The 27,847-nt window shown below is 30.0% G+C and overlaps 3 protein-coding genes across 3 annotated transcripts; 1 reads left to right on the forward strand and 2 right to left on the reverse strand.

The window, feature by feature from the left end:
* Window positions 1–11,861: 11,861 nt before the first annotated feature.
* Window positions 11,862–16,200, forward strand: LOC143569199 (phytochrome-associated serine/threonine-protein phosphatase 3). Its single transcript, XM_077055168.1, has 10 exons — window positions 11,862–12,062; window positions 12,761–12,907; window positions 12,997–13,064; window positions 13,866–13,923; window positions 14,188–14,298; window positions 14,384–14,434; window positions 14,558–14,701; window positions 15,087–15,182; window positions 15,430–15,501; window positions 15,872–16,200. Exons 1-10 carry the CDS (start codon window positions 11,982–11,984, stop codon window positions 15,953–15,955), a joined length of 912 nt encoding a protein of 303 aa, XP_076911283.1. The 5' UTR covers window positions 11,862–11,981; the 3' UTR covers window positions 15,956–16,200.
* A 767-nt stretch (window positions 16,201–16,967) lies between these two features.
* LOC143569181 (protein sym-1-like) lies at window positions 16,968–20,270 on the reverse strand. The gene is made up of 8 exons (XM_077055153.1): window positions 19,881–20,270; window positions 18,823–18,910; window positions 18,611–18,705; window positions 17,968–18,040; window positions 17,793–17,885; window positions 17,459–17,545; window positions 17,274–17,354; window positions 16,968–17,200 (listed from the first exon to the last, which is right to left on the reverse strand). The coding sequence occupies exons 1-7, from the start codon at window positions 20,243–20,245 to the stop codon at window positions 17,277–17,279; spliced, it is 879 nt and encodes a 292-aa protein (XP_076911268.1). The 5' UTR covers window positions 20,246–20,270; the 3' UTR covers window positions 16,968–17,200; window positions 17,274–17,276.
* A 1,374-nt stretch (window positions 20,271–21,644) lies between these two features.
* On the reverse strand, window positions 21,645–25,189 carry LOC143569200 (dihydropyrimidine dehydrogenase (NADP(+)), chloroplastic-like). The gene is made up of 7 exons (XM_077055169.1): window positions 24,928–25,189; window positions 24,010–24,273; window positions 23,729–23,899; window positions 23,506–23,618; window positions 22,859–23,045; window positions 22,079–22,188; window positions 21,645–21,992 (listed from the first exon to the last, which is right to left on the reverse strand). The coding sequence occupies exons 1-7, from the start codon at window positions 25,177–25,179 to the stop codon at window positions 21,836–21,838; spliced, it is 1,254 nt and encodes a 417-aa protein (XP_076911284.1). The 5' UTR covers window positions 25,180–25,189; the 3' UTR covers window positions 21,645–21,835.
* Window positions 25,190–27,847: the final 2,658 nt, after the last annotated feature.

Genomic DNA, 27,847 nt, shown 5'->3' on the forward strand with positions numbered 1-27,847 from the left:
GTCAAGATGGGATTTGTTCCTCTTATGTGTTGAGAGTTTAGATGTCTAAGGCCTGTTAAGTTAAATCATTGAGAGAATGATCACTCTGTGTCTCTTCGATTTGACAGGACATCTAGTAACAAAGGGATGTAATGATAAGACTTACCTATATCATATCAAGTATGGACTTGAAGGGGATGATGTTATTGAATGGCACTTAGTCAAACACACTAGGGGTGGTGACCTGTTGTTAGGCGGTATTCACCATTAGCATTAACTTCTTATGAGTCACGTGCAAGTGGGAGATTGTTGGAATACCGTATGCCCGAGACACATAATTAGGTTAATGTGGCTAGCTGTGTTTGATCCAAGTCGGGTCATACCCAATAACGAGTTAGACACACACCAATTATGTATTTGTTAAGATAAGATTTATAAGACAAATACAGAACACGACGCATTCAGAAAATCGGGTTTCTGAATACTTACTTGAAAGTGTTAAATAAATTAATTGGTTAATTTATTTATTCAAATAATTATTATTGGAATGATTATTTAAATATGTGTTCTTTTATAAAATGGTTTATAAAAGATGGGGTGTTTATATATATTTTATAAAGTATAAAATAAATAAAATAAATAAAAAATAAATAAATAAATAAATAATAATTATTGGGGCCGGTTTTAGGGTGGGCCCCACACCCCAATGTCTTGGTCAAATTTTGTCATGTATTTGGTGGAAGTTGAGTAAACATTACTTGACTAAAAACTAACATCATGGATGAAAAGATTTGAAAAAGGTTGAGTGTGAATATATAGATATTCTTTCAAGTAACAATATAGACTTTCAAGTAACAAAAGAACAATAACTCTTTCCCTTTCTTGGTTCTTGTTTTTCGGCCAAGATCAAAAGAAGAGGCTCGGGTCTCGGTTATTCGTGTTCAAGCTCCCTAACATAGCTCGGTGTGTGTTGGAGGCTCGGGGTATATTCTGTTTGAGGATTTTCCCTTTGAAAGTCTAGCATTAACGTCATCATCTTCTTCAACATCAACTACACTCTTAAAAGGTTAAGAATGTAAGTGTTTATGGCTTTGATAGTTTAGTTTTCCCGTATCATTTGATCCTTGCTTCGGGTTTCTAATATATAGATTATTGGTAATCTTATAACATGAATAAATTAGGTTGTTCATGTACACATTTCCTATAAACTTGTAATATATATATATATATATATATACACACATGGATACATATGTTTAGTTTGTTTATATCACGTTTCCGCCTTAATTGTGACTAGTTAAATGGTTAACTAAGTTTAAAATATCCATAGAAACCCAACAATTACCACTGACCTAGAGCGTTATCCATGTACTTACACACCAATTGTTCGAACGTCAACTAAACTAACTAGGGTGGTGTATTATAAACTATATGTCGAATCAATGTATTAATCAATCACACTAGAACAAGTACAAATCACAAGCATATGAATATCACCCATTCAAATTCTTAGATAGAACTATCATTCAAGTAAGTAGAATGGCAACTACTATGACGGAATTAACATTTGAAGAATGTATTGTAACCCGTCTAACGATTAACACAATGAAACAATGATACACAAATAACTACCAGCTCAAGTGTAACATCTCATAATAATTCAAGTATTAAATACAATATCGTTCATCAAATTAAAGTAAACAAGATAATGAGACCTTAGCACGGCCCGTAGTCACTAAAAAAAGAAACTACTCATTCATTCATAGAATGAAACAAATAAACTTTGTAAATGGTTGAAACTTTATTAAAAAGTTTATACATATAATAAACAAAACACATTGGTTCCAAGAGCACTCAATTTCTTTGGTTTGATTCAATTTCAATGGTGGTTCTCTTTTCCCCTTGAAAACTGCTGCCGTCACCCCAAATCTAAAACTGCCGACATTCATGGGCCTTTTCTTTCTTGTGGGCTGCCTATTTTTTGGCCCACTTACTATTTAACTGCAATACTTCATATAGAGGTGCGCAAACCACGTATTTTCGTAAACATGAATCGGCTAGGAACCAATTTTAGGTATGGTCAACAAAAGTCAAACCTGAGTTGGTAGAAACCGGTTCCGATTATAATCGAGTATTTAACCGAGGTTTTTTTTGGTTTCGGGTATTTGGAGTCAAAACAAAACCAAGTCGGGTGTTTTTGATAAATCACCGAAAGATGGCCATTTGGTCAATTTGAACCTTGGAGATGCAAACCTTACTCTCCATTCACTGAAAACCAAGTTATTATAACTTTATAAGTCAACGCGAGACAAGTCATATCATCATATCACGTTAAATATATATGTTCTTTAATTAAAAGCTACAGGTTTTGTCACTTGACACTTCTACATTAAGCCTCACACTTTTTTAACAAATTTATAATAGTAAAATAATAGTTAACATTTTTAACATCGACCTATATAATAAAAGAGTAGATTTCCACCAATTTCTCTTTTATATTTAACCAAATGTCTACAAAGCGTCACATGACATTTTCTAATTTTTTATTAATTTTATTTCTTTTCAAAAGCTCTACAGATATAATAAAAGAGTGGATTTCCATCAATTTCTCTCTTATATGTAATCAAATGTCTTTAAAGTGTCACATGACATTTTCTAATTTTTTTATTACTTTTATTTCTTTACAAATTCTCTACATCTAACTATACTATTAAAGCAATAGGCTTTAAGTCAATTTTCCCTCTTCCTATTGGTTGTTGATTAAACCTTCCATGTATATCAATCACTTCTCTAATTTCCATCTTAATAAAATAAATCAAAAATATATTTAAATAAGATACAATAAATTCTCTTTAATTATTCTCTTTCATATTTAATTTAATTTTAATTTTGAATCTTTTATAATTATCTTTCAAGATAATAATTAAAATTCATAATTTTGACTCCGGCTAATTAAATTTATTTTGGAGAATTTCTAAGCAATTAATGATATTTACGAAATTATCACTACTAAATTATATGATATTAAAAATTTATTTCATCACAGGTCAAATACTCATTTATTTGGGCGATGTACTTACTATTTAACATTTATCTTCAAATAATCATAAATATCATTAAGCAAACCTTTATGAAGAAAATAATAAGAACCATCCACAAATGTGAATTTCGTCATATATACCGTTCTGAAAATTTAAATTTAAACCCTTTTAATAACCTTACAAAAGGAAATATTTAATTATGGAATTTCTATATTCTAATTAATTATTAATTATTATTTGATTAACTATTTGACTAAGTATTCATAAGGCTTACTATAAATACTAATGTTGACCGAGAATAATTATTCATAATTTAGCAATTAATGATTTAAATATATGTGATTGATTTTAAATTACGGAATTATTTATTTACGGAATTTGTATATTTTAATTAAAGGTGGTATATTATTTGATTAAGGATTTGATTAAGCATCTATACATGTTTACTATAAATACCGATGTTGACCCATTGAATGATTCTATATTCAGCAAATATTGATTTAAATATATGGTGTTAATTTTACTTTTCAATTATGTTAAAACCAAATTAGTAACTTATATTTCCACACCTTATATGAATTACTTAATTATTTAAATGCTGACTAATTATATTGTGTTGAGTATTTTTATTAATAATTCATTTGAATAAATTAAAACACTAGACAATCAATGATTATTAATAATTCATGTGAATAAAAAAGTCTAAAATAAATTAAAATACTAGATAATCAATGATTATTAATAATTATTGAATATTTTTAAAATCTTGTCAAACATCATAACTAACCTATTAATGTAATTATGATATTAATTATTCTAATTATTATAAGAATTCAAAAACTTAATAAATCATCACATTTAAATTATATAAATATCAAGATTAAAATTCCTAACCATTTTAATCCCTCTCTCTCCCTCTTCCTCTCTCCATCTCTCTCTCCCTCTCTCTCTCTCTGCTTATTCCTCAACCGTCTCCTATATTTCGGTAATGGTTGATTTTGTTATACGTTTTTCCGGTAAGGTTCTATTGTTTCCGGTAAGGTTTTCTGGTAATGTTTTATATTTATTTTAATTGTTATATGATTTTTTTATAATCTCTTTAGGTTGTAAATCAAAATCCAAGATTGAATTGATATGTTGAAGTTATTACGATTTTCCGGTAACGTTTTCCGGTAAGGTTTTATATTTATTTTATTTTTTATATTACTTTATTATAATATCTTTAGATTCTATATCAAAATCCAAGATCAAATTTATAATTTTCCGTTTTTGTTTGTATTTATGTTAATAATTATATGATTTTTTCTTATAATCTTTTTAGGTTATATATCAAAATCGAAGATTCGGTGGAGATCTTCACTATTTAGTTATTCCGGTAACGCTATTCAAATTTTCCGGTTGTAAGTTATAACATCAATTTTACATTTTTCACGTGATTCAAATCTTCCATAATTTGTAATATATTTATTATGTATTAATATTCATATTTAATTTTATCATTTCAGGTTATTGTCCACAACTTGGCATATCTAATTTCATGGATTGAGAATTGTTTGATAAGATGTATTTTATTTTTGTTTAATATTGATTTATATTTATGTTAATATTCGTGTATTTATTTATTTTTCACAATTTATGTAATTCAATTGATTATTGTATAATCCCGAAATGAAATTTAGTTGATTATTCTATAATACATTAAATTATCTATAGTAAGATAATCAATCTTATATTGTTGTTGGTTAAAGTCCAATTATATCGAATATGTTTAAATAACATTTACATATTTGATTATATTGAATATGTTTAAATAACAACAATTTGAATAAATTAAAGATTTGACTCAATTTGACCATTTATATTGAATAGGTTTAAATAAAATTTACATATTTAAACATAATTCTTATTCCTAATTTGACTAATTTTTTTCAACCCTTTTTATTTTTTTGAATACCATCCATAAATATAAACACATTTCATAATTATTCAATATTCATGCATTAAATAAAAAAATTATTAGTTTCTTCTAAATATTTTCAAGTTATTGTGAATTTAATGTCAATTTCAACTAAATTCCTTAAGTGAATAATAAAAATTATTTATTTGAACCATTTTGAAATTTGAATTCTTGACAACTTATATGAAGTTTACAAAAATATGTTATACAACTAATAATTCGGTGCTCACGTAAATTATAGAATCTTTAATATATTTTACCAATTTAATATGTCTTTATTATAATTTTTTAATTACCGTGTTTTAATTAAGGTAACCAATAAACTATTATTGTTAATTAATTAATGTATTTACGTTTTTATAAAGATTCTTATAATACGTGTTTTAGTTAGGTTAGGTTATATAATGTTTTAAACACAATTAATTACAATATAATTAAAATTGATATGTTTAAATCTACATCATATTTCAAGATAGAGCATAAAATTAGTAACGTACAAGAATAAGTTAGTAATTTATATTTTTAACACTATTATAATTCAATTAAATGAATTTTGGTAACTGGTATGAATTGTCAATTCCCATACATCTAAAATTATACCCAATTAACAATAACATAAATAATTAAGCCTAGAGTATAACTTTGTTTACCTTTATAAAAAAATAATGTATGCTAATTAAGCCTATATACTAAAATAATTTTTACTAGAGACGGGATATGAAATTTAAAATATTAATTGAGTCAACTAATTAGAAATAAATGTATAAACTAACTTCAAAGGATGTTTATTATACGGGATATGATACAATTAATTAAGCTTATGTATATACTATATTTCTTTACTAAAATGATGTTTACTAAAGAAGGGATAATATAATATTCATGTATAATATAAGATAATAATAGACAAACATAAATATAAGATTTTTAGTTTAAGATATACAATATATTTTATTATGTTGTACCATATTTTGAATCTCCGAATATTTGATTTAATATACAATTATGATAATTAAGCCTATATATTAAAATAATGTTTAATGTCAATTAAACTAAAATACTTATGTAATAATAAATGCAGAATAATATAAATTAATTAATATAAATTATTAATCATTTAATAGAATTGATTGTATAGTATTTTAATTTATTTTAGAATTATTTTATTATTCTAAAGATTCATTATTATTATTATTATTAATGAATTTTACGTGTTTTAGTTAGCTAGGGGTTCAATTTTTTTATCTGACCAATTTATAATTATGTTTAAATGTCAATATGCATGCTTAAAATAAACCACACATATTTTCGATAACCATTTTATAATCATAGCTCATTGTCTCTTGAAACTAACAACATTCAAATACGAGTCAGTCATAAACGATATTTCACGAAAAACTAACTCAAAAGAAAGTGTATGGAATTTATATAATTTACCGAAACAAATATGACCTTTTAAAGTCAATAGTTAGACATTTTAATTAAAAAAAATTGATTTTTTTCCTTGATGGTAAGTTACTAACTATAAATTTTTTTTCCAGTTTGACATTTGTTAGAAATAATTCGAATTTATAGCAGCCAAGTCCAAGAGATTCGCAATACAAAGTTTATTATTCATTTCAAAGTTTATACTGTTTGGATAAATGAGACGAATGTTGTGGGTTATTATTACTTGTAATCGTCTTGGTATTCACACATATAATCTTAGATATTCACTATAATTGATTATTTATGCTAAATAATTATCATCTTTAATTTTTAATGATACATTCCAATCATTTATACATTTATTTATTTATTTCTGTTTTAAGAATCGAATTTGACAACTCTTTTGTAGTTTTTAATAGTCTCCAATCTCAACAAAGTTTTCATCTTTTATATTTGAACAATTTTTAATTACACATAAATGTCAAGATTCTTGTATACAATTGAAAAAAGAATTATATAATGAAATTAATTTTAAATAAAGTAATGATATTAAATAGTTTGAAACATAACTTACTGCATATTGCAATTACTTTAATAAAATTTTAATTTGGGAATGACTTCTATGTAATAAAATTAAAATTAACTGGTTTAATTTTAATTATCTCTATATTATTTTAGTTATACTTAATTAGTGAAGTTAGTAGAATAAAAATTTATTGTTCGATTTAACTTAATACATTTAACTAAAATGTCTTTGAATCGAAATAAAACAAAAGTTTAATTACAAAATAATTTATAATAAAATATACCTTTATTTATTTATTAATGTTGAAATGAAACTCATAATACCTTAAGACTTTAGTTGTGTATTTACTCAGGTGGCTATGATTTATTTTGTTTTTTATATTGTGAAGCAAAATGACTTTTTTTAATAAAATATCGAAGAAGTTGATGGTGGGCTAATATGATGATAACATGTTAATGTCTTCGTTTGGTTTTTTAATTTAGGTGTATAGTAAGTTTGTGTAAGTATTAACTTTTCATGTATACAATCTAAATGTTTAATATTTTGGTTACAAAGTTATGCTAAATATTTGTGTTGGTTTAATATGTTATTTATGAAATTTTATTGTTGTCTATATGTATATGGTTGTTTCTATGTTTTTAACCCATGTGTAACATGGGCAACTATTATAGAAATATATTGGTGGGTTAGATACTTTTACATAAATGAATTTCTGATCATCTATGTCGATTCAAGTTAGCCGATAGTCTTCATATCCAGTTGAGTAAGTTGTGTTATTGTTGTTTCTTGTGTAATCTTTCTAATTTTCATGTCTTTGATATTTATATGAACACCAAATATAAATAACCTACAATTGTCATTAAAGTTAATAGTACTTGGTTTCACGGTATTCTAATTCTGTTTTGTGGATTAAAATCCTACATTAAGTCAGCAAAATTGAAACATCATGCTATATAAATTTATGTTTTTATATTTATGCTATTCATCTTTTTCATATACTAACCATATTATATTATAGTATAGATATCTTTAAATTAAAGAAAACGTAATTTTTTGGTCAATCAACGTCTTTCAATAAGAGGGGTAATTCAAACAGTTAGTCATTTTAATATTTTTTTAGTTACCATCTAAATGTTTTTTAAGAATGCATTTTTTTGTAAACGTGCAGCTTCAACGCCAAGAGAAATACTTACTAGCATTTTGAACGGTAAGATTTTATTTTAAATGCGTTAATACAATATATTGTATTAAAATATAATTTTTATTAACTAAAATATAGTAAAAAAAAATTAATATTTTATTAACTAAAAATTAGGCACTTGTAACAGAAAATTATATACGATTTTTATTATATTTATTATTAACTACATTATACACTTTTGATAAACAATTTTTTAATAACATTGAATGTATGTTCACACATTTCTTTTTTCTATTTTCTTTTTTAGAAATGATACGAAACATAATTTTCAGTTATCCAATCATATTTTATTTTCTTAAAACCAATTAAAATATATGTTTTAATTAAGATGTGTATACGAATCAATTTATGTTAATTAGAGGCGCAAAGATATTTCTCCATTATTTTTTTACTTATATTTGGTTAACTCAACTTATATTGTTTCCATACTTTGCAACAAAATTCACAAATTTAGTCGTGGTACATATAAAAAATCAGTTTTTTGGTTTTTAAGTAAGATCATACAAATTATTTTTTTATATTTTAATTTGAACTAAAATTTTCATAAACACATTATGCTAAATAAAATCAAAAAGACCAAAATTATTTTGACTCATAGATTGGTTCTAAAAGTCGATGTGCCAATAATGTTACTAAGGAATATGGATTAGAAGAACGGTTTGTGTGATGGAACTAGATTGCGAGTAATTAATTTGGGTAGGCGTTTTGTTGTAGTAAAAGTTATTTCAAGTACTAATACTGGTTGTCGCACTTATATAATTCGTTGTGGTCTAACACCTTCAGATAAGAAACTTTCGTTTAAATTGAAAATAAGGTAGTATTTTTCTAGTTGTAGTCTATTTTGCAATGACCATTAACAAAAGTCAAGGTCAATCTCTAGCAAGAGTAGACATATATCTCAAAGACCCGGTGTTTACACATAGACAACTCTATGTAGCTATATCAAGAGTGAAGAGCGGTGTTAAAATTTTTATATTAAACAAGGAAGACAAAGTTACAAATAAAGAATAAATCTGGTTTATAAGGAAGTCTTTTTAGTAGCTTATGAATTTTACATTTTTAACTTTTGATTATGTTTTCAAAGATTGTAATTTGAATGTTGTTTGGGTTTATCTTTGTATTTCACAATCATTGGTTTTCATATCAATATTATTTACAACTTAAAGTATGTTGTCGTCCCTAACATATAATAACTTATGTTGTCTTTTCAAATGACATGTGTTTGCTAAAAAATTTCAATATTTCCACCCGTGTCGTACACGGGTTCTAACCTAGTATATAATAAAAGAGTGGATTTTCACCAATTTCTCTTTTATATTTACTCAAAGGTCTTCAAAGTGCCACATGGCTCTTGTAAAAGTTAGACAATTAGCAATAGTTAAAATGTGTCAAAATTTGGGAAAGGGTTCACGGTCGATCTGACTCAACCCGACCTACAAAATTTAAATTTAAAACGATGACTTTCTTGAAATACATAATTTTTTTCTTAAGAAACAAATATTAATGTATGATTCAAATCATTATTTTCATTTAAGTGTTCAAATACTTTTTCATATAGAAAAGAAAAGTATTGTCAAATTGTTTTTATTATAATTGAATAAGTCATTAATCGTAATTATATTTGCATATATGTTGTGAGTGACCTGCTAATGTTTTTCTTTTTAAAACTGCTAGCTTAAGTACTTGCAAACTGGTCGAGTTGACTGATACGTCAACACCTTCCTCAATTTCCTTCGACTTTTGAAAATACTGCACAACGGATCGGGTTGAGTGACCCGCTATTTTTTCTGTTTTTTGTTGGTTTCCCACTTTCTTGAAAAACTTTGATAAAGTTTTACTTTACCCTTTCTATACATTAATAGAAGTCACTGCTACAATAAAGGGTATTTTGGGTAATCTAGATATATATAATTATATTTTTAGGCATGTAAAAGTGAGTTGTATACTTGTAATGTAGTTTTTCATTGTTTATCTATGCAATATATATATATATATATATATATATATGTATATGTATGCATGTATGTATGTATAAAACATCATTTACTAACTTTCCATTTCATGATTTGTCGTTTTGTAGGAACGATTATTATTAAAGCTATTAAAGCAATGAAGATAATTAAAAAGCATATACTACATAAAAGCAAGCAGAAGATAATGGTGGAGTGTTCGACTTCTGATTCCCGAGGTGATTTAAAAGCCATAACCATGTTAGTTAATTCAGACGTGGATGTTTTTTTCCCGTAATATTAATGTGTGTAGTATTTGTGGATGTTAATGGTTTGAAATTATATGTATTACAACATCATGCATGTTGTTAGAAAGCATGGAATAAACTTAAACAAAGGATTACATAAAAGATATTATAATGTTAGTTATTAACAAGTTTTACACTTTAATAGTACTAATTTAAGAATATAAATGTTATTAGTTTACTATTGTATTGATTTATGCAACAGTTTCAACATGAGATCAATGTTTTTCAATATAGAATGTCATTACTTTAGTGACAAAAGTAAATGATTATTTTGTTATTCAGTTATACAAACACACATTCGTTTTGGTTGTTCAGCTCATGTAGTATACAAAGAAGTTAATCATTTTTTAATATTTATATAATAATATTTTTTGCTTTTATTGTTTTCATTTTAGTATCATCCCGTGTATTAAACGGGCTCTAACCTAGTACTCACCATACAAGAGGCTTAGCTAAAAACTTTTATAACATCCAACGCTAAAACTAATAAACAATAAATACCAACGATCTAAATAATGATCAAATCCTATAACATACAAAGGATAATATCATTGTCTGTCGTATAAAGACCCGACTAGCATACCATCAGACATGTTGTAGCGAGACTATAAGGAACATTTATTACTTAAGTCAGCTCTTAAAATAACATTTAAGTTGCTCGTATCATATAGAAGAGAACATTAAATCTTTTACAACTGCTCATGCTCTTAGCATTGATAACATATTTCCTCAAAATATATTTTTTTCACGTCAAATTCTCGTTACAGTGAAAGGTCACAGGTCTTCAACGTGACGAGACTTGGTGGTGAACCAACACACACTACTTACCAGTGGCGAAGGATAGTTGGGGCAGGGGTGGCCCCGACACCCTCCGTTTTTTTGCGTGGTAGTGTAAAGTTACCCGTTTCGTCCAACATTTTTTTATATGTAGTGTAAGTTTACCCATTTTCAACTGAAAATTTGATCCCGCCCCCCCCCCCCCCCCCCCCCGTTTACAGTTTTTTTAATGTGTATTTTTGTCCCCCCCCCCTCGACATCTTCGTCCAAGCTTCACCACTGCTACTTACTATATTAACTTTGGGTTCATCTACACGGGTTTTGATAGCAACACCGATAAATTGTTCTACATAACATGTGTTTTAAGTTTTAACAGATTTGATTGGTCAGTAAAGTATTAATGAAACTCCGTGCTAATTACAACCTTGTTCCTGTCGTTTTTTTTCCTTTTGGTAAAACAATGAATGTGTACATTATAGTTTTGTCCGACGTTTTATTTCAATAATTTTGTTTTTGTTTATAGTTTCAAAATTTGAATGTTACGTATCTTTTTTATAGTTTTCATTTTTTTGACGTTTTATTTCAATAATTTTTATTTTTTATTTTAATTCCAATCTATTACATTTGCTATTTCATTTCATAATTTGTATATGATAGATTTAAAATGATGAGTGAATAAATAGAACGTGACAACACAACTAGGGATATAACAACACAGCTCCTTCTTCCGTCGGCCGTTATCCGACGATTCACCGATCGGTGATCAAATCTCAACCTTTCAACACCACGGACGAATTTCAGGCACACAAACCTCGATGGATTTGGATCTGTGGATTACAAAGGTCAAAGACGGACAACACTTGTCCGAAGATGAATTGCAGCTCTTATGCGAATACGTACCTACCTACAAACTCCCACCTCTATTTATTTATTAATATCCCCTAATTTATATTGTCTAAATGGATCTTAGCTAGGTCTAGGGTTCAGATATCATGTTTTTTGGTTTGAATATTTGGTATGAGTTGTGCGAAATGGAAAACCCTAATTTTAATTTTCAACCCTAGGAACTGCTGATATGTTATTATTATATATGGTGTATATTATTAAACAACTGAAGAAGATCTATGGAGTTGTTCTTTAACTCATTTTGTTCAGAACCTGTTATTGACTTCAATATTTGCAGCATGATGTTGAGTTTAATGGAAACCCTAAGTTTTTTATGTATGTGACTATGTGTCAATATTTTGTGAACCAAACATATGCATTCATAATAAGTTTGTATACGTTTGAATGCTAGAAGCAGTTTGGGATATGTGATGTTTATTAACACGGTATTGACACGTAAGTTAAGATCCGTGAGTTGTTTTATCTGTGCTTCAAACCTGTCATTTAGTTCAAGATTTGCAACAGGAAGTAAACTGTCATATTTCTTTTTTTTATTTTAGGTGGATGATTAGTGCTTGTGACTTTTTTGTAACCGAATATAAAAACTGATAATTGATTCGTAAAAAACTTTATTGATTATGATGTTGTTTATAAGGGCATGTATAATAATTTGTGATATACTAATATCACAAAGTTGTTTTACTTTCAGGTAAAAGATATCTTGATTGAGGAATCAAATGTTCAGCCAGTCAACAGTCCAGTTACTGTTTGTGGTGATATTCATGGCCAGTTTCATGATCTTATGAAGCTTTTTCAGACTGGAGGTCATGTACCTGACACTAATTACATTTTCATGGTAAATTTGTGAATTGTAATGTACAATTAATCGTGTGCACGTTTCCTGTTTAAGCTTATAGCTTTATTCACGTTTGTGTTTATTGGTAGGGGGATTTTGTTGACCGTGGTTACAACAGTTTGGAAGTTTTTACAATACTTTTACTCCTAAAAGCAAGGTAATTAGTTTACTTATTAGTTCTTTTTTACCTAGAATATGCACACACACACACACACACACATATATATATATTTGTCTTACAGCTTGTGCATCTACTTAGATAGACATATATTTTTTTATACCATAAAAGGGTGTGATAAGAAATAATATTCATTATTAACCGGAAATGAAAGAACTTGAGTAGTTTGAATAATTTGTTATCTCTAGAACCCTTAAATGCGACTTACTGACTTATGTGCTAATTAAATGCAGTTTAATGGTTGGGAATTAGACAAAAAGGAAATAAAATTTTAAAAGATACTCTTTACATGTATAGCTAGCACATATTTCATTACGCAGCTGATAAAATGAATTGGATTTCAACGGATTATGTTCGCGGAACATTTTGTTAATGGGTTAATAGTATAGCACTTGGCTTTTAAAGTTTTAACTATCATATAATAAATCGTATCTCAAATTTAGTTTCGAGTATGAGCTACCACTATTTTATCTGATACGTCATATTCAGATAATTTGTCTGAGGATTTCGAGTATGAGCTACCATTACTTTATCTGATTCCTCATATTCAGATAATCAGATTATGAGGATTTCGAGTATGAGCTATTGTTACTTTATCTGATACCTCGTATTCGGATAATCAGATTCTGATGAATGAGAATAATCTCAAAATGTTAAAAGAATAAGTTGGTGATCTACAGTTATGATTATGTTTCTATATGCAGTTAGTTTTGGGATTTTATAAGCTCTGGTGCACTTATATGTTATTTATGTAATTTCTTGGTCTACATGTGCTTACAGATACCCTGCAAACATTACTCTTCTGCGTGGGAATCACGAAAGTAGGCAATTAACACAGGTAACACTCACCGTTATTTTGTGTTCGGTTAGTAGTGTCTTACATGCAAAGTTATTTGTGTATGGTTTGGCTTATAACTATGAATATTCTAATGTTATTGATGTTTTGATAGTATGATAGTATTGTCTGCGTACTTTGTATTGCATTTTACATTGTTTGCTTCCTTTCACATGCTAACATGTTCTACACAATACACACTTCTAGTATGCTGATTCATAAGGTTCTTAATTACTTATGCTTTTGTTTTTGATACTTTTTCTGTAGGTCTATGGGTTCTATGATGAATGCCAAAGAAAGTATGGGAATGCTAATGCATGGAGATATTGCACCGACGTTTTTGATTATCTTACTTTGTCAGCTATCATAGATGGAACTGTAGGCTTCACTTTCTCTGTTATAAATATGTGTGTATATGTATGTATGTGTTTATCATTTTAATATGTTGCTGTTGGTTTGACAGGTTTTGTGCGTCCATGGTGGTCTTTCACCTGATATTAGGACTGTTGACCAGGTTTGACTTGCTATGCTACAGTTATACATTATGTTTTTTTTTTCATGTGCTGGCTGCAACTTACTTGCGATTCAAACTTCTTTGCCCTTGGGCTAACTTGTGTTTTATAACCACATTATTCAGATTAGAGTTATTGAACGGAACTGTGAGATCCCTCATGAAGGACCATTTTGTGACCTAATGTGGAGTGACCCTGAAGACATTGAAACATGGGCCGTCAGTCCTCGTGGGGCCGGATGGCTTTTTGGATCTAGAGTTACATCTGAGGTAAAAACAGAAAATTGTTATGTTTTGGTCCCTTAGATTTTCAAAATTTTGTGTTTTGTCACTTTGTTTGGAAATTCTTGTGTTTTGACCAAGAGTTACTTAAATACAATGGTTGTTTTGTAATTAAACAGCTATTTTGGTGGTTGAGAACACAAGATGTTGCAGACCTTTTCCCCTTTTTTTAAATATATATTGACGTACGGCGATTGTTTTCCAATAAAGTGATAATTTGATGTTAAAAGACAACTTTGATTTGCCTTTCACATGCACAATAGTTCTTTTGCAAGGAAATGACATGTATAATAATTAGAAAATGTGATGCCACGTGTGTATGCTTTTTTTGAGGTAGTTGGTGATCTTTACATTCATCATGTCTATGTTTCAGTTCAATCACATCAACAAGCTTGATTTAGTATGCCGAGCCCACCAACTTGTTCAAGAAGGTTTGAAGTACATGTTTCAAGATAAAGGACTTGTAACTGTAAGTTTCCCTTTTTTACAATATTTAGTACCATTAACACTTATTTTGTCTGTTTTTAGTAAAGACTTAACATATTCAAGTATATTTCTGAACACAATATTATTGCATCTTATTCTTTCTACTTTTAGCTATGTTTTGATTTGATCCATTTGAGATAAAACACAACTCTTATTGGACCGTCTGTTAAATATATCAAAATTGCCATTTTTAATAACTACACATTTCCAATCTTTTGTTGATCATGCAGGTTTGGTCTGCACCAAATTACTGCTATCGTTGCGGCAATGTGGCTTCAATATTGAGCTTCAGTGACACTATGGTATTCCCACTTGCCTCCGCTTATATCATGAATTTAAACACTTTATATATATATATATATCAGTTATTACAAGGCATAGTGCTCTTATACCTTCATATATATTTTTAAGGACTATAGATAAAATGATCAAAGATGCCATTTTTGTGAAAATAGTAGAGATGGTTTGTGTAACTGAATAAAAGTATCTCAATTTAGGTTAAAAGAACTATTACATTTCTAAATTCTTGCTTATCTGAAATTGATTAATCTAAACGTGATTATTATGTCCCAACAAAATAATCAGTACCAAAACATAAATCAGAACTCCCATTTTTATATGTTTTCTTGTTAATTTGTAGCATTCGTTTGACTAATTGATTGATTATAACAGGAGAGAGAGGTAAAGTTTTTCACAGAAACAGAGGAGAACAATCAGATGAGAGGTCCAAGAACAGGGGTACCTTATTTTTTGTGAAGTTAAACAAACCTCCCTCAAAAGACAGACAGACAGACAGACAGATATGCATGTTATGGTGCTGAGTATGTGCAGCAATGGTGGATGATGATGTAGAAAACAAAGAAACAAACAATCAGACTGCATTTGGTTTTTGCTTACAAGTTCAATTGCTTGTTTATTGTGTTACATAATTAATCATATTCTTCCTGTATTGTTGATATTCTGCTTGTAGTTGACTATAATGTAACTGTTCTATGGTTTTGCTTTTCATTTTAAATTGAGCTTCCAGTTGCTTTATCGTTCTTTTTGAAAGGCATATTTTAATAAGCCGCGTGAGAAGACTAGCAAGTGACTTGTCGGACCCAAAACACCAAAAAATACATGAGAAAAATCAAAACGGCACCATTTTCCCTGTTCTATTGAGAATCTCTTTGATCTTGATTTCATCTTGTGGATGCTGAGTGCTTAGTTTCCATTAATTGTCTATAGAGCTATTAAAGCCATTAAAATCTATATTCTTAGTTGAGTAGGCCTTCGGTTTACAGACTTGTGATCTGATTGTTAATGAATTTTACTTACTAAAGGGTTACAGTAAATGGTCAAAAGATTTAGTTTCACGGTGAACAAATGTGTAGATTAGAAGTACGTTTAGAGGATATGTGGGTTGACCTGTCTTAACTTCAAAAATAAATAAGCACAAAATTGTTAGTATCCTAAATGTCTTTTAAATTGCGTTTAAGGTATTCTTGCTATCCATATTGTTACTTTACTGTTTTATGATATACATATAAAACTTGTACGTGTTAGGAATTTGTATTAGTTTGGTATATCATATCAAAAGCGATTACGATCTTGATTTCAGTTTAAGAATTAGATTAGCATCGACTTTATGATTCACAAACTTATTTGGAATTAGATCATATATATAATTTACTAAAGTAAGATTACATTTTACTTGAATTCGAATTCAGCTTTAAAAATTTTCAACTTCAATTAATCTGAATAACCGAAAGCCAACGCGATGAGCCCCTTTTGATTCATTAACACGTCCAAAATCTTGCTACTTGTATTAAGATGCTTACAAACACACACATGCACTCGCACTTTTCTCAACCATCCGTCATAGCAAAGTCAAGATTACAATCAACCAAAAAGAAGAAACTTCTAAATAGACTCAAAATTCCTTAAATGCCCCTGCAAGGGAACACAGTTCATACTCCATTTGTGCCTTGATAGGAAATCTACACAATGTTCATCTAAAACCTGCAAGCCAAATTCATTAAATATGTGATGTTGGGTGCTATTGTTTTAACAAGTCACTTAGAAAATAAAATACCTATTATGTTGCAACTGCTTTGTGAGCTTTATATGACAATATAACATTCCACACCAATGCAATAAAGTTGGCTGCAAGAACCTGTAAATTAACATGCGAAAGCAACATTAACAAGAACGCCAAAACATAAACATAAACCAATCAACTTTTATCTCTATCGCACAAAAATTAAGAGCAAAAGAAACCTGAAACTGTTGAGGAACAAATAAGAAGTTGAGAAATTGGAAAGGTATCCATAGCTGCCAGTTTGCAATAACAGATGATACCCACTCCTGCAAATAATTAATACGTTAATTATTATTTAAAAACAATACTTAACCTCCTAAATTGTGTATATTTAGATTATGGTTCCAAGAACAAGTGGTCTTACCTTTTGTCCATCTTTAATATGTTAATTAATTATGATTTACAAACAATACTATTACAAGTTTACAACATAATCTTAAGTCGTACACAGCTTTATGTAGTTAAGAAACAAATGTTATGATATAATTATAATATTATAAAATATAGAAATACCTGCTGAAGCTTTGGCAAAACTTGGGATGGCCTGCCTTCTAATGTTATCAGTGTTGATAAGAAAACGGCAATAAAAGCAGGAGCGAATATAAACTGCAAATATTCAAAAATATTAATAGACCTATATTTAATGAGATATAAAATTCATGCCATATTAATATTACAAAAGGGTCACCTGATCAATTATGAGGCGAATAAAAGCCCCCGAAGCCCCCGTCGTTGTCACCAATTTACTCAGGTATAAGTACCTTGTGTAAAATAAAGACACAAACACAATCTTATCTAGACTATTTAGACTTTAAAAAGTAAAATAACAGCAGAAATATACATAATATAATATATTTATATATCGTTTCAAAACACTAATACTATTTACCTTTTCATGAAGTAATACCAGTTATAACAACATTATGTGCGGAGATAATTCATGGTATAACTAATAGCACTGTGTTTTCCTAGTAGAGAATAAGGAACCAATGTTTTATTTTTCACTATAATGTTTGGTAAAATATGAGACCTTTAGTATTTTAAAGAGAAAATATGAAAATTTAAACCTTTGACAGGTTATATATACAATATAATCCAATATTTTCTTATCAGTAGTCCAGTTTCTCATACCCACAACATTTTTGTATTGTTTATTAAACTGCAAATCTTGTAATAGTTTTGATAAAGGCAACTTGAGCTTACTTTCATGGCAAAGTTACCCTCCTTTTATCAATTAATGTAAATTTGTATGGCTATCTTACATTATAACATATTAATATAATAGATCAAATAATTATATATAAACATTATAAAGAGTTTGATGCGATTACCAGAAATGCAATGTCGGTCCCACCAACGCCATCCCCAAAAACGTGAAAAGAGAGACACGTTTTATATCCAAAGATGGCACTTGGTCAATTAAGATCTAACAAATACAAGTATTACAATTTAGAATATTAAAACACATAAAATGCTTGTGAATGATCTCAGTGTTCTTAAATGATGTATAAGAGCAATAAAGATGAATAAATAAAATAATTACCTGGCATATTAAGTCTCCAACAAAAGTCAAAAGTGCAGATGTTATTGCTTTTGTCCATACAGGATATGCCTCAAGAAGACTCAAATACCTGTCATTATTCAAATATTGTGTTTTCAAGTATTGAATAATAAGTTTACTGCGTTTGGATAGAGTGAGCTTGATTTTGACTATTTAGAGGTCAAATAATCAGCTACAACAAAACTAATCATGCTTATCTATTTATTTAGAATTCATTTTACACGTAAAATACTTAAATTAATCAAAATTTACCAAACAACATTGTATGGTAATGTTTATCAAAACAGCTTATTTGATTATTAAACTTTTAGTTCGGTTTAAGAAAACATCATCATATATCATCATCATCGTACTCAGTATATCCCACCAATAGCAATGCTATGGTAGGGTCTGAGGAGGGTAAGATGTAGACAGCCTTACCTCTATCCCAGAGGGATAGAGAGGCTGCTTCCGGTGAGACCCCCGGCTCGATAGTAGTTTTGCATCAAGCCTTGGACATAAGGCACATAGCACTCAATCATCGGGACACCGGCTGATCGGTGCATGTGCCCTTGTCTTTCGGCTATCAACGCCACCACATGATGCCTGATTAACCTTCCGCCACTTTTAACGTTATTTTCACGAGATTAGTAAAATAACGTCAAAATTAGTGCAATTTTACTTTTGCCCACCCGAGGGTTCACACATATATACATTAATTCGGTTTAAGAAAACCTTAAACCAAAATCGGTAATCGTTCAAACGCAGTCAAGATCGGTCAAAAATGGTCAAAATTTTTATGTATTTGTAAAATTATACTGTAAATCCAATCCAATTAATAAGTTGAAGATATTAAATATAAAATTTTGTAATTGAATAGTTACATATAAAAATCCCAATCCAATTCTATTAATCCCGTTTAATCGCTAGCCAGTACCCTACCGCCTAATTAACGCCTAGAGGTTTCCCGACACCAGCTTATTTGATTATAAAACTTTTATTTTAATTTTTTTTAAATGTTTATAATTAACTCAATTTCACATGAACATAAAAACCAATACCACGCAAGAAACGACCATTTGTTTCCGCCGCCGCCGTCACCGCCACCACCACCACCACCGGAGCCACCAGAATCAGAACCACCGTCACCACCGCCGCTGACGGTAGACTGAGCACGAAATCCATTACGACCTAAAACCCTAAACCCTAACCCTAATTCTCGAGGCAGAATTTTGCGAATATTAGATTGAAATAAGCTTCGTGAAGTGGTGTTTGTAATGGAAGGTGTTGCCTTGGTTTGTGTAAGATTAGGCCTATGGTAAACCGGGTTTAAGTGGCTGCTGATTGAGTGAAAGAGAACTGGAGGTTTATTGGAAAGGATTATGGGATTGGACGCCATTGTTGTAAGCTTTAGAGGTGTAAGCATTTCTGGTATATGTTTATTATTCTCGGCAGCCGGAGCAGGGTTTAAGCTCTCGGTTTGGGTCGGTTTTGGGCTAAAACCGAACTAAAAAGTAGGTGCGCAAACGAGCCGAGCTACTCGAGATCGGCTCGTTGAAAAGCTCGATCGAGCCGAGTTTAATTGAACCCGAGCTCGAGCCTAAAAATAAGCTCGTTTAATAAACGAGCCCGAGCCCGAGCTTCACTTATCGAGCTCGAGTTGGCTCACGATCCTAAACGAACTTGTCACCTATATAATTTTTTTAAAATGTATATTAATAACTATTAATTAATATATATAATGCTATGAAAAAATAAATAAAAATAACTAAATAATATATATTATTCTATACATAAAATTATAATAGAAAAAAATATATAAAAATAATTATAATTATATAAAAAATAATTGATAAATAGTAAATGAGCCGAGCTCGAGCTTCAAAATCTACTCACGAGCCGAGCTCGAACTTTGAAAATAGAGCTCGAGCTCTGTGTAAGTTAAACGAGCCGAGCTTGGGCTGGCTCGTCTGCACCCCTAGTAAAAAGTAAAACTTCGGTTTTTTAAATTTTGAAAACTGTGATGTTTTGGTTTGGGTTAGGCTCAGTTTTAGGTTTTTCGGTTTTTGGTCTGGGTTCGATTCGGTACTGTGAGTTTAAACCCTCATCTTCCAAGGGTGTGTCACAATTATTTTTTATTCTAGACTTATTATATTTTAATGGATACAACTTGTGTTTTTCTTTTAAAATTTAAAAATTTTAGCTTTTATATATAAAAAATGATAAATTCTAGTGACCGGGAGGGTCAATGGACCCTGTTGACCCTTCACTAGTTCCGCCCTACAATTAATGTTATCTGGATGCGTATATATGGAACGTGTGATGGAACAAAAAGTGATCAGAATGCTTGTATTGATAGTCTTTTGGGTTGAATTATATGTTGAAGATTGATTGTGCAAATAAAAAAAAAGTGATCAAGATACTCGCACTGATAGTCTTTTGGGTTGTACGATATGGTGAAAGTAAGTCATATAAGGTTCAAATTATATGGCTCGATTCTTTAACCAACAAAAAGTAGAGGGCAAGACTCCTTTGTAATGTTACATGACTCATATGATAGGACAAAAATGCTCATATAGCATGTATGCATTATTAGTTAAGCTGGTGTATTTGCGCTGACTATGTATTACCCCTTACGATGAAATTACAATCGCTAAAGAACAATTTCACACCGGTGAAGTTGTTACCACCGATGAAAGACTTGAATGTTAATAACGAGTTGCTATTGACGATAACTAGATGCAGAAAAAAATAACTTACTACCGGTAAATGCTATATGAAGATTAACATTTGTCAAATACCCATCCATAAATCAATAATACAGTATAATCCATATGAACATGAACACTTTATTCATAAAGACTGAACATGAAAATTTACAGAAAGTCTTTCCAGAAAAGAAAATGTTGCAAGATGTTTAATTAACAGATAAATGCCATACCAAGATCAACATCTTGAATAAAAAACAAACAGTTTCTTTTTTTCTTTTGTTTGTATTTTGTTCAAATGTTTTTAATCAATTAGAAACCATACTTTCACTTTCTTTCACAAACCCATCTCCAGTCCAGTCTTTATCAGATTGCAATCCTTTCTTTACCGCCTTCCGTTCCCGAATCGCTTCTTGCTGTATTCTCACGAGCTCCGTGTGTGTCGTGAAATATTGAAGCGATGCCCTGCATTAAACCAATTAATTTAAGAAAAAAAATACATATTTTTGGTTCATTATATTAGTGAAAATTTGATATTTTTGATTACATACCCTCTGAATTCTTCTATGGTTGAAAAGTTGTGAGCTCTCATGAAGTCTTTGAGCTCTGAGCAGAGTTTTGAAACCAGATCATATCCATACATCATCACACCAGTGCAAACCTAAAATTAAGAAAATCAATGCATGAATTTGGTTACAACTTACAGTTTACATTTATGGATTGCACTATTCAGGTTACTTTTTATCTAACGAGCCAAATGAGTAAAAACAAAATAAATTAGTTTAAAAAGAAACGGGTCGGGAGTGAGTTGAACATTTTGAAACTCGCCTAAAAACTTTTATTATAAAAGTTGAGTTTTTCATTGAAATAATATAATTTTTGTATTCAAATTTGAAAAGAAAAAAAAAACTAATGATTTTGTTGCTTTTTTTTTTGGAGAAATAGTGTTTTGGGTTGACCTAACCTGATAGGTACCAAGATTACCCGTTTTCATCAAGCATCACCTTTAATCAGTTTCTTCAATTAGAAATAAAAATATACTAAATATAACTATTAGTAAAATAATAAGAATTAATTTGAATATAAGGAATTTAGAAGGTCATGTGTAACATGGCAATAATATACAACCCAAATTGACCCATATCACATAAACGGGTTGTATGTCATGCGCAACTCCAAAACCGTTTTGACCCGTTTCATTTTTAGCTAAAAAATTGAACACAGAGAGTATTTTGTTATCAATAAAATGCAACCCATATTCATATTCACTTAAATGGTTTATTAAGATAACAAAATATTATTTTGGCAAGAAAAAAAAAATAGTAAGAAACCTGAACAGTATTTGCACCAAGAAGAATAAATTCAGCAGCATCGCCACCTGTCTCAACACCACCAATCCCAGAAAGAGAATAATCTCCACCGGGAAATTCTTTCTTCATCATTTGTGCAATGCTCATTACTTTCCCAAGTGCAATAGGATGGACAGCTTTTGAAGAATAGCCTCCGGGTGTTGAATATCTAGTTGGCATAATGGCATACATGTAAGTACGTAAGTATGGTTGGTTATAAAGCCGAGTAGAGGCGACAATATGAGCGAGTCTAAACAGGTCATTTTTTCAAATATAATAATTTAGGATGTTTTATGAGTTAAAATTAAAATAATACACTTTTGAAGAATTTTGATCCCATTCCCTTTTTCGCTAACTTTCTTATGTCACCTGTTTGACTCTCTAGAGATATAACATAACCTGACTCAACTCAAAACACTTTTAAACAAAAACCATCTTCAATAAGAAATTAAGAATCTAACTTTCTTTGAATAAAACAATTCAGGAGGTTTTATGCATTAAAAAACACATATCATACCCGTTTGAAGATAAAGCACAAACCAAGTCAGCTCATTCATAAGTAAACATGTTTAAATTTCAATCTCTACATAAATCAATGCATAAATAATTACTGAATTGGATATACTAACCCCTCAACACAAGGCTCGGGATGTAATGTCTTCAAATTAATGCCCATAACACTCATGATTGTGTTAATTGCAGCTACACCCTCACATCCGGATCTCAAAGATACCCTAGCCGGCTATAATATAAAAAGTTCTCAAGTTATTAAAATCAAGAAACATTATAATAGAACAGAAAAACGACATATTACTTCCAACAATACAAATATAAGTTACAAAACTTGCATACCTGCGTGATATCTGTTATATTTGGAGTCATTTTCGCCCAAACGGGAACCGTAGCTTTAGCGTTAATCCAACCACAAACCTCTTCCAATAAATCACAATCTTGTCCCACTGCAGCACCCATTTTTCTTTCAGGCATACCGTGAGGACATGAGAAGTTAACTTCAATAGCATCCTATAAAAATGTTTATGAGTTTTTTTTTAATTTTGACTTGAGATAAAATAAAATATAAACCGGCCCATTTAGAAACGGGACAAATCCAATACAAGTTTACAAAATCTTACAATTCCCGTTTGCTCAACTCGGTCAATGAGTTCTTCCCATCCTGCTTTGTTGTACTCTTCCATAATTGATGCAATAAGTATCCTATCGGGATATTCTTCTTTCAACTGTTTGAATTCTTTTAACATCGTTTCCAACGGTCGATCACTTATAAGTTCAATATTTTCCCAACCAATTATCTGCCCTTTGGCTGATCTGTTTGCCCCTGCTCTTAATCGCGCGTATCGTGGGGTCACGTTAACAACTTTTGCAGCATCTAGCGACACCTGGATATTATCAACTAAAGTTACAAACTTGATTTAAAAAAATCACAGAAAAAGTAAAACAACATTTCATGATGAACCATTGTTCGAGTGTTCGGCTGATATTATATATTTAAAAAATTAATACACAAAAATGATCGAAAAAATATATTCTTGTGTAAAAAGGAGATAATTATGACAAAATGGCAGTAAAATCTCTCGATTTTGGGTCGGAGAAGGGGCGATTTGGTAATTTTACCCTTTGATGATCAGTTTCTTGGCAAAATAACAAACTTGGAAAAGATCCTTCAAAATATCAAATGATGAATCTTTTACAGGTCCCACAAAGATCCCATAATAGGCAAGTAGTTATATGTGCAAAACAGTGATTTTTTTTATAAAAAAAATTGTGACATGCATTTTTGAATCATGGTTATTATCAATCATTTTTTTCCTTGAGATCAAATTAGAAGCTAAAAACTAGTTTTGACTTGTCAAAGTCAAATCTTTATACTTGTACACTTAAAACACTATGGGAGTGTTTGGATCTATCTACACTTAATCATCACCATGTTTGATCATCAAATTCAGATAATAATAAATCAAATATAATAATAATATTAATAATAATAATAATAATAATAATAAGAAAATGGGAATAATAAGTGTTATTATTACTGTTTTGGCAATTACAGCACCCCAGCCTTCATCAAAAGCCTTCTTCATGACTTTGTAATTGGTCCCGGGTGGGCCCGACCCGATTACAAACGGGTTGGGCATATGCAGCCCGTTAACAGTGACACTGAGATCAGGCTCTGGCTGGTTGGAATCAGAAGCAAAGATCTTGAAATTAGCAGGTCTGGATCCGCCGTTCCAGCGGCGGCGAGTGGCCGGAAAAGAGACGCCGGTGAAAGCTAGTGAAGAAGCCATAGAAAGAAATTAGATTTTGATTGGTGAAGAAGATTATGTAAATGATGATGATTATAAGGAGGTAGAAGGCGATGAAATTGAATATCTGGGAATCGGAATAATATAATATTATAATGGTTATTATAACTTATAATAATAAATACTAATATATTCGGGATGAGGAAAAAGTAGGCATTTTTGTTACGATTTGGATCAACATTATTATGTACGCGCTGTCACATATCATGAGTTACGTGTTCTTATGGGAACTGGTGTTTTCAATGAGTATCTAATATGGTAATATCATGAATATATATTTTTAATCATAACGGGAAACCAAAACATTGATAGAAAAAAGTTAAATTAAAATGACGATAACCGAACAAAATTGATGGTTATGATTAAGGTACAAGTTTTAATGTGTCTTTATTAATTGACTTTAATCGAACCGAATTGAAATTTTGTATGTTAGTGTTTTTTTAATAATTTTATACCTCTGCTTCTAGCTTCAAAAATAAAAATACGTGTTGCAGTTGTTTACCGGCATATTTAAGTTTTGAAATTTCATAAATGAGTTTGGAGCACTATAAACTTGGACAATTATAAACTTAATCGAAACCGGCGATTAACCAACTAAGGTAGTTTATATTTTAACAAATGTATAACAATAACAATATTATAATTAAATTAATGCAATTAAATTATCCATGTTATGATATAACTAGAAGAATGTCCGTGTGATGCAGCTGAAAACACATACTTTGATAATCATGTAACAAATTCATGGGTGTTCATTATTCCGTTTGAAATTTTGAGACCGTTCACCAGTTTGGTTACATCGTTGAAACCGGAGCTGGCCATACATATTGAAATGTTAATTATTTACTTATTTAGTATTAAATATGTTTTTATAGTGTATATTAGACATAGTTAAAATATAGTTGAACAAAGTTTTATTTAATATGCGTAAACTCGTCTATTACAACGTTAATTTAGCCCATTTCCAGTATGTTTATTTTTATAATCTTTGTTCATAGTATGCTTCTCTTAATAACGTATTAGTTGGTGCTTAGTTTAAAGTGAATGCATATGCAAATTAATAATTCTTATTTTAAATTTTAAACCCAAATTATTTTATCGAAGTACAAACTTTGTCGGAACCTAATCGTTGGTAATGGGTTGGCTTAGTAGGGTTTCAATTTAAAACAGTTCAGTTTCGGTTTTCAACGACAAAAAATAACGTGTAAAGTTGGCTCATAGAAATGCAAAAGACAAAATTAGATCGTACGAAACTGGGTTATGATTCCATCTTTAAAGGAAGGCCCAATTCAACTTATTACAGTTAGAGAACTGAAGCTTTTTTTATATGTATGCAGACTCTTTTTATAACTATAAAGTTCATTCTCCAGAATAGACCATTTTAGGTCATATCAGTAATTAGACCCATAACTTATTTGGGTAAGCAGTAAGCGTGTAGAGTAGACCAAGTGGTTAAACAATAATGAATAAACCCATGGTAGACAATTATTGTCGATCTTTGAATATCTTTTATGTATAAGGACATTTTTTACGGCTCGGTTGGGACACCCGAAATGTAGGAGACGATCATGCCGCTGCTCAAGTTGCATTCATCTATAAGATCAAATAAACTTTCTATTTGCTCAGTTTCAATCTTCTTTTTCTATTCTATAGAAGGCTAAAACTATTTTTAATAAAAGTTGCATGCTACATTAATGTAAATTTGGTCGGTCGGAGGCTCAGCAGCCGGAGCCTGACCTCCTCTGATTCTGGCCGAAGTTGTGTCACTTTAATGTAGAACATAAGGTGCATATAAATATATATCATAACACTGGTAACACAATACATTATAAAATTGTACACTTGTTGGTAAAAGAACCTCAGCTTTATGTATTTATCTATACCGTTCACATTAATACTTTATATAACTATACATTGAGAAACCAACGATGCAAGGAATGTATCGTTAATCATTGTAACGTGGTATAACCGTTGGTTTAATTCTTTGTAAATAATTTGTTTTAATACAAATCCTAAAATAATATTTTACATATCAGACGACGTGACCTATTTTAGTTCAACGAATCATGCATAGTAATGTTATATCTCCAATATCACCCAATATGGTTTTTAAAATACTGTGTTTTGCGATTCAAAAAGGGGTAGCAACGCAACTTGTTGCCCGATTATCTTCTATTTCGATGTAATAACTACTCTTTAGTTTTAAAAAATTATAAAAGCTATTCCTGATTAAAAAAAGTTCCACCTTATCTAAAAAAACATGTGCCCTTAGGTGCACAAGCATGGATCCCATGTGGTCGATCGTGAGTATGAATGGATTCCACTCGCTGGTTGGCGAACACAAGGAGCACGTGTCACTTGTTATTGGTTTGTTTCATTTTGCAAAGGAAAACATATTATTGATATGGTGGGTGACTCAACATGATCATATCGGTGATTTCCCTTGTAATTATATACATTATCTAATTAGCATAAATTAGAAGTTTGGTGCCATAAACTCATAAAGTGTGTTATTTTCGTTTTTATATATGTAATAAGAGTTTTGTCTTTAAACATGGATGTTGGTATTGGACGGATGGTAAGTAGAACCGATCGAATTCGCGTAGAATCACCGTGCTTTGTTTTAGTTTCGGTACCCGCAACGAACTTA

Source organism: Bidens hawaiensis, unplaced genomic scaffold, assembly GCF_021521415.1.
Source record: "Bidens hawaiensis isolate Kalapana, Puna unplaced genomic scaffold, B.hawaiensis_p1.1 tig00024420_1, whole genome shotgun sequence".
NCBI lineage: Eukaryota > Viridiplantae > Streptophyta > Magnoliopsida > Asterales > Asteraceae > Bidens > Bidens hawaiensis.

What these genes read in the sequence shown, in the direction of transcription:
- LOC143569199 (XM_077055168.1), top strand. Translation starts at nt 11,982, where the DNA reads ATGGATTTGGATCTGTGGATTACAAAGGTCAAAGACGGACAACACTTG. An exon ending in TGCAGCTCTTATGCGAATAC is followed by an intron (nt 12,063 to 12,760) that starts GTACCTACCTAC and finishes TTTTACTTTCAG; the next exon opens with GTAAAAGATATCTTGATTGA. An exon ending in AAGATAAAGGACTTGTAACT is followed by an intron (nt 15,183 to 15,429) that starts GTAAGTTTCCCT and finishes TTGATCATGCAG; the next exon opens with GTTTGGTCTGCACCAAATTA.
- LOC143569181 (XM_077055153.1), bottom strand. Translation starts at nt 20,245, where the DNA reads ATGCTTACACCTCTAAAGCTTACAACAATGGCGTCCAATCCCATAATC. An exon ending in TTGGAGACTTAATATGCCAG is followed by an intron (nt 18,706 to 18,822) that starts GTAATTATTTTA and finishes TGTATTTGTTAG; the next exon opens with ATCTTAATTGACCAAGTGCC. An exon ending in TTGTTCCTCAACAGTTTCAG is followed by an intron (nt 17,355 to 17,458) that starts GTTTCTTTTGCT and finishes GTTAATTTACAG; the next exon opens with GTTCTTGCAGCCAACTTTAT.
- LOC143569200 (XM_077055169.1), bottom strand. Translation starts at nt 25,179, where the DNA reads ATGGCTTCTTCACTAGCTTTCACCGGCGTCTCTTTTCCGGCCACTCGC. An exon ending in ATATAACAGATATCACGCAG is followed by an intron (nt 23,619 to 23,728) that starts GTATGCAAGTTT and finishes TTTATATTATAG; the next exon opens with CCGGCTAGGGTATCTTTGAG. An exon ending in TTGGTGCAAATACTGTTCAG is followed by an intron (nt 22,189 to 22,858) that starts GTTTCTTACTAT and finishes TCTTAATTTTAG; the next exon opens with GTTTGCACTGGTGTGATGAT.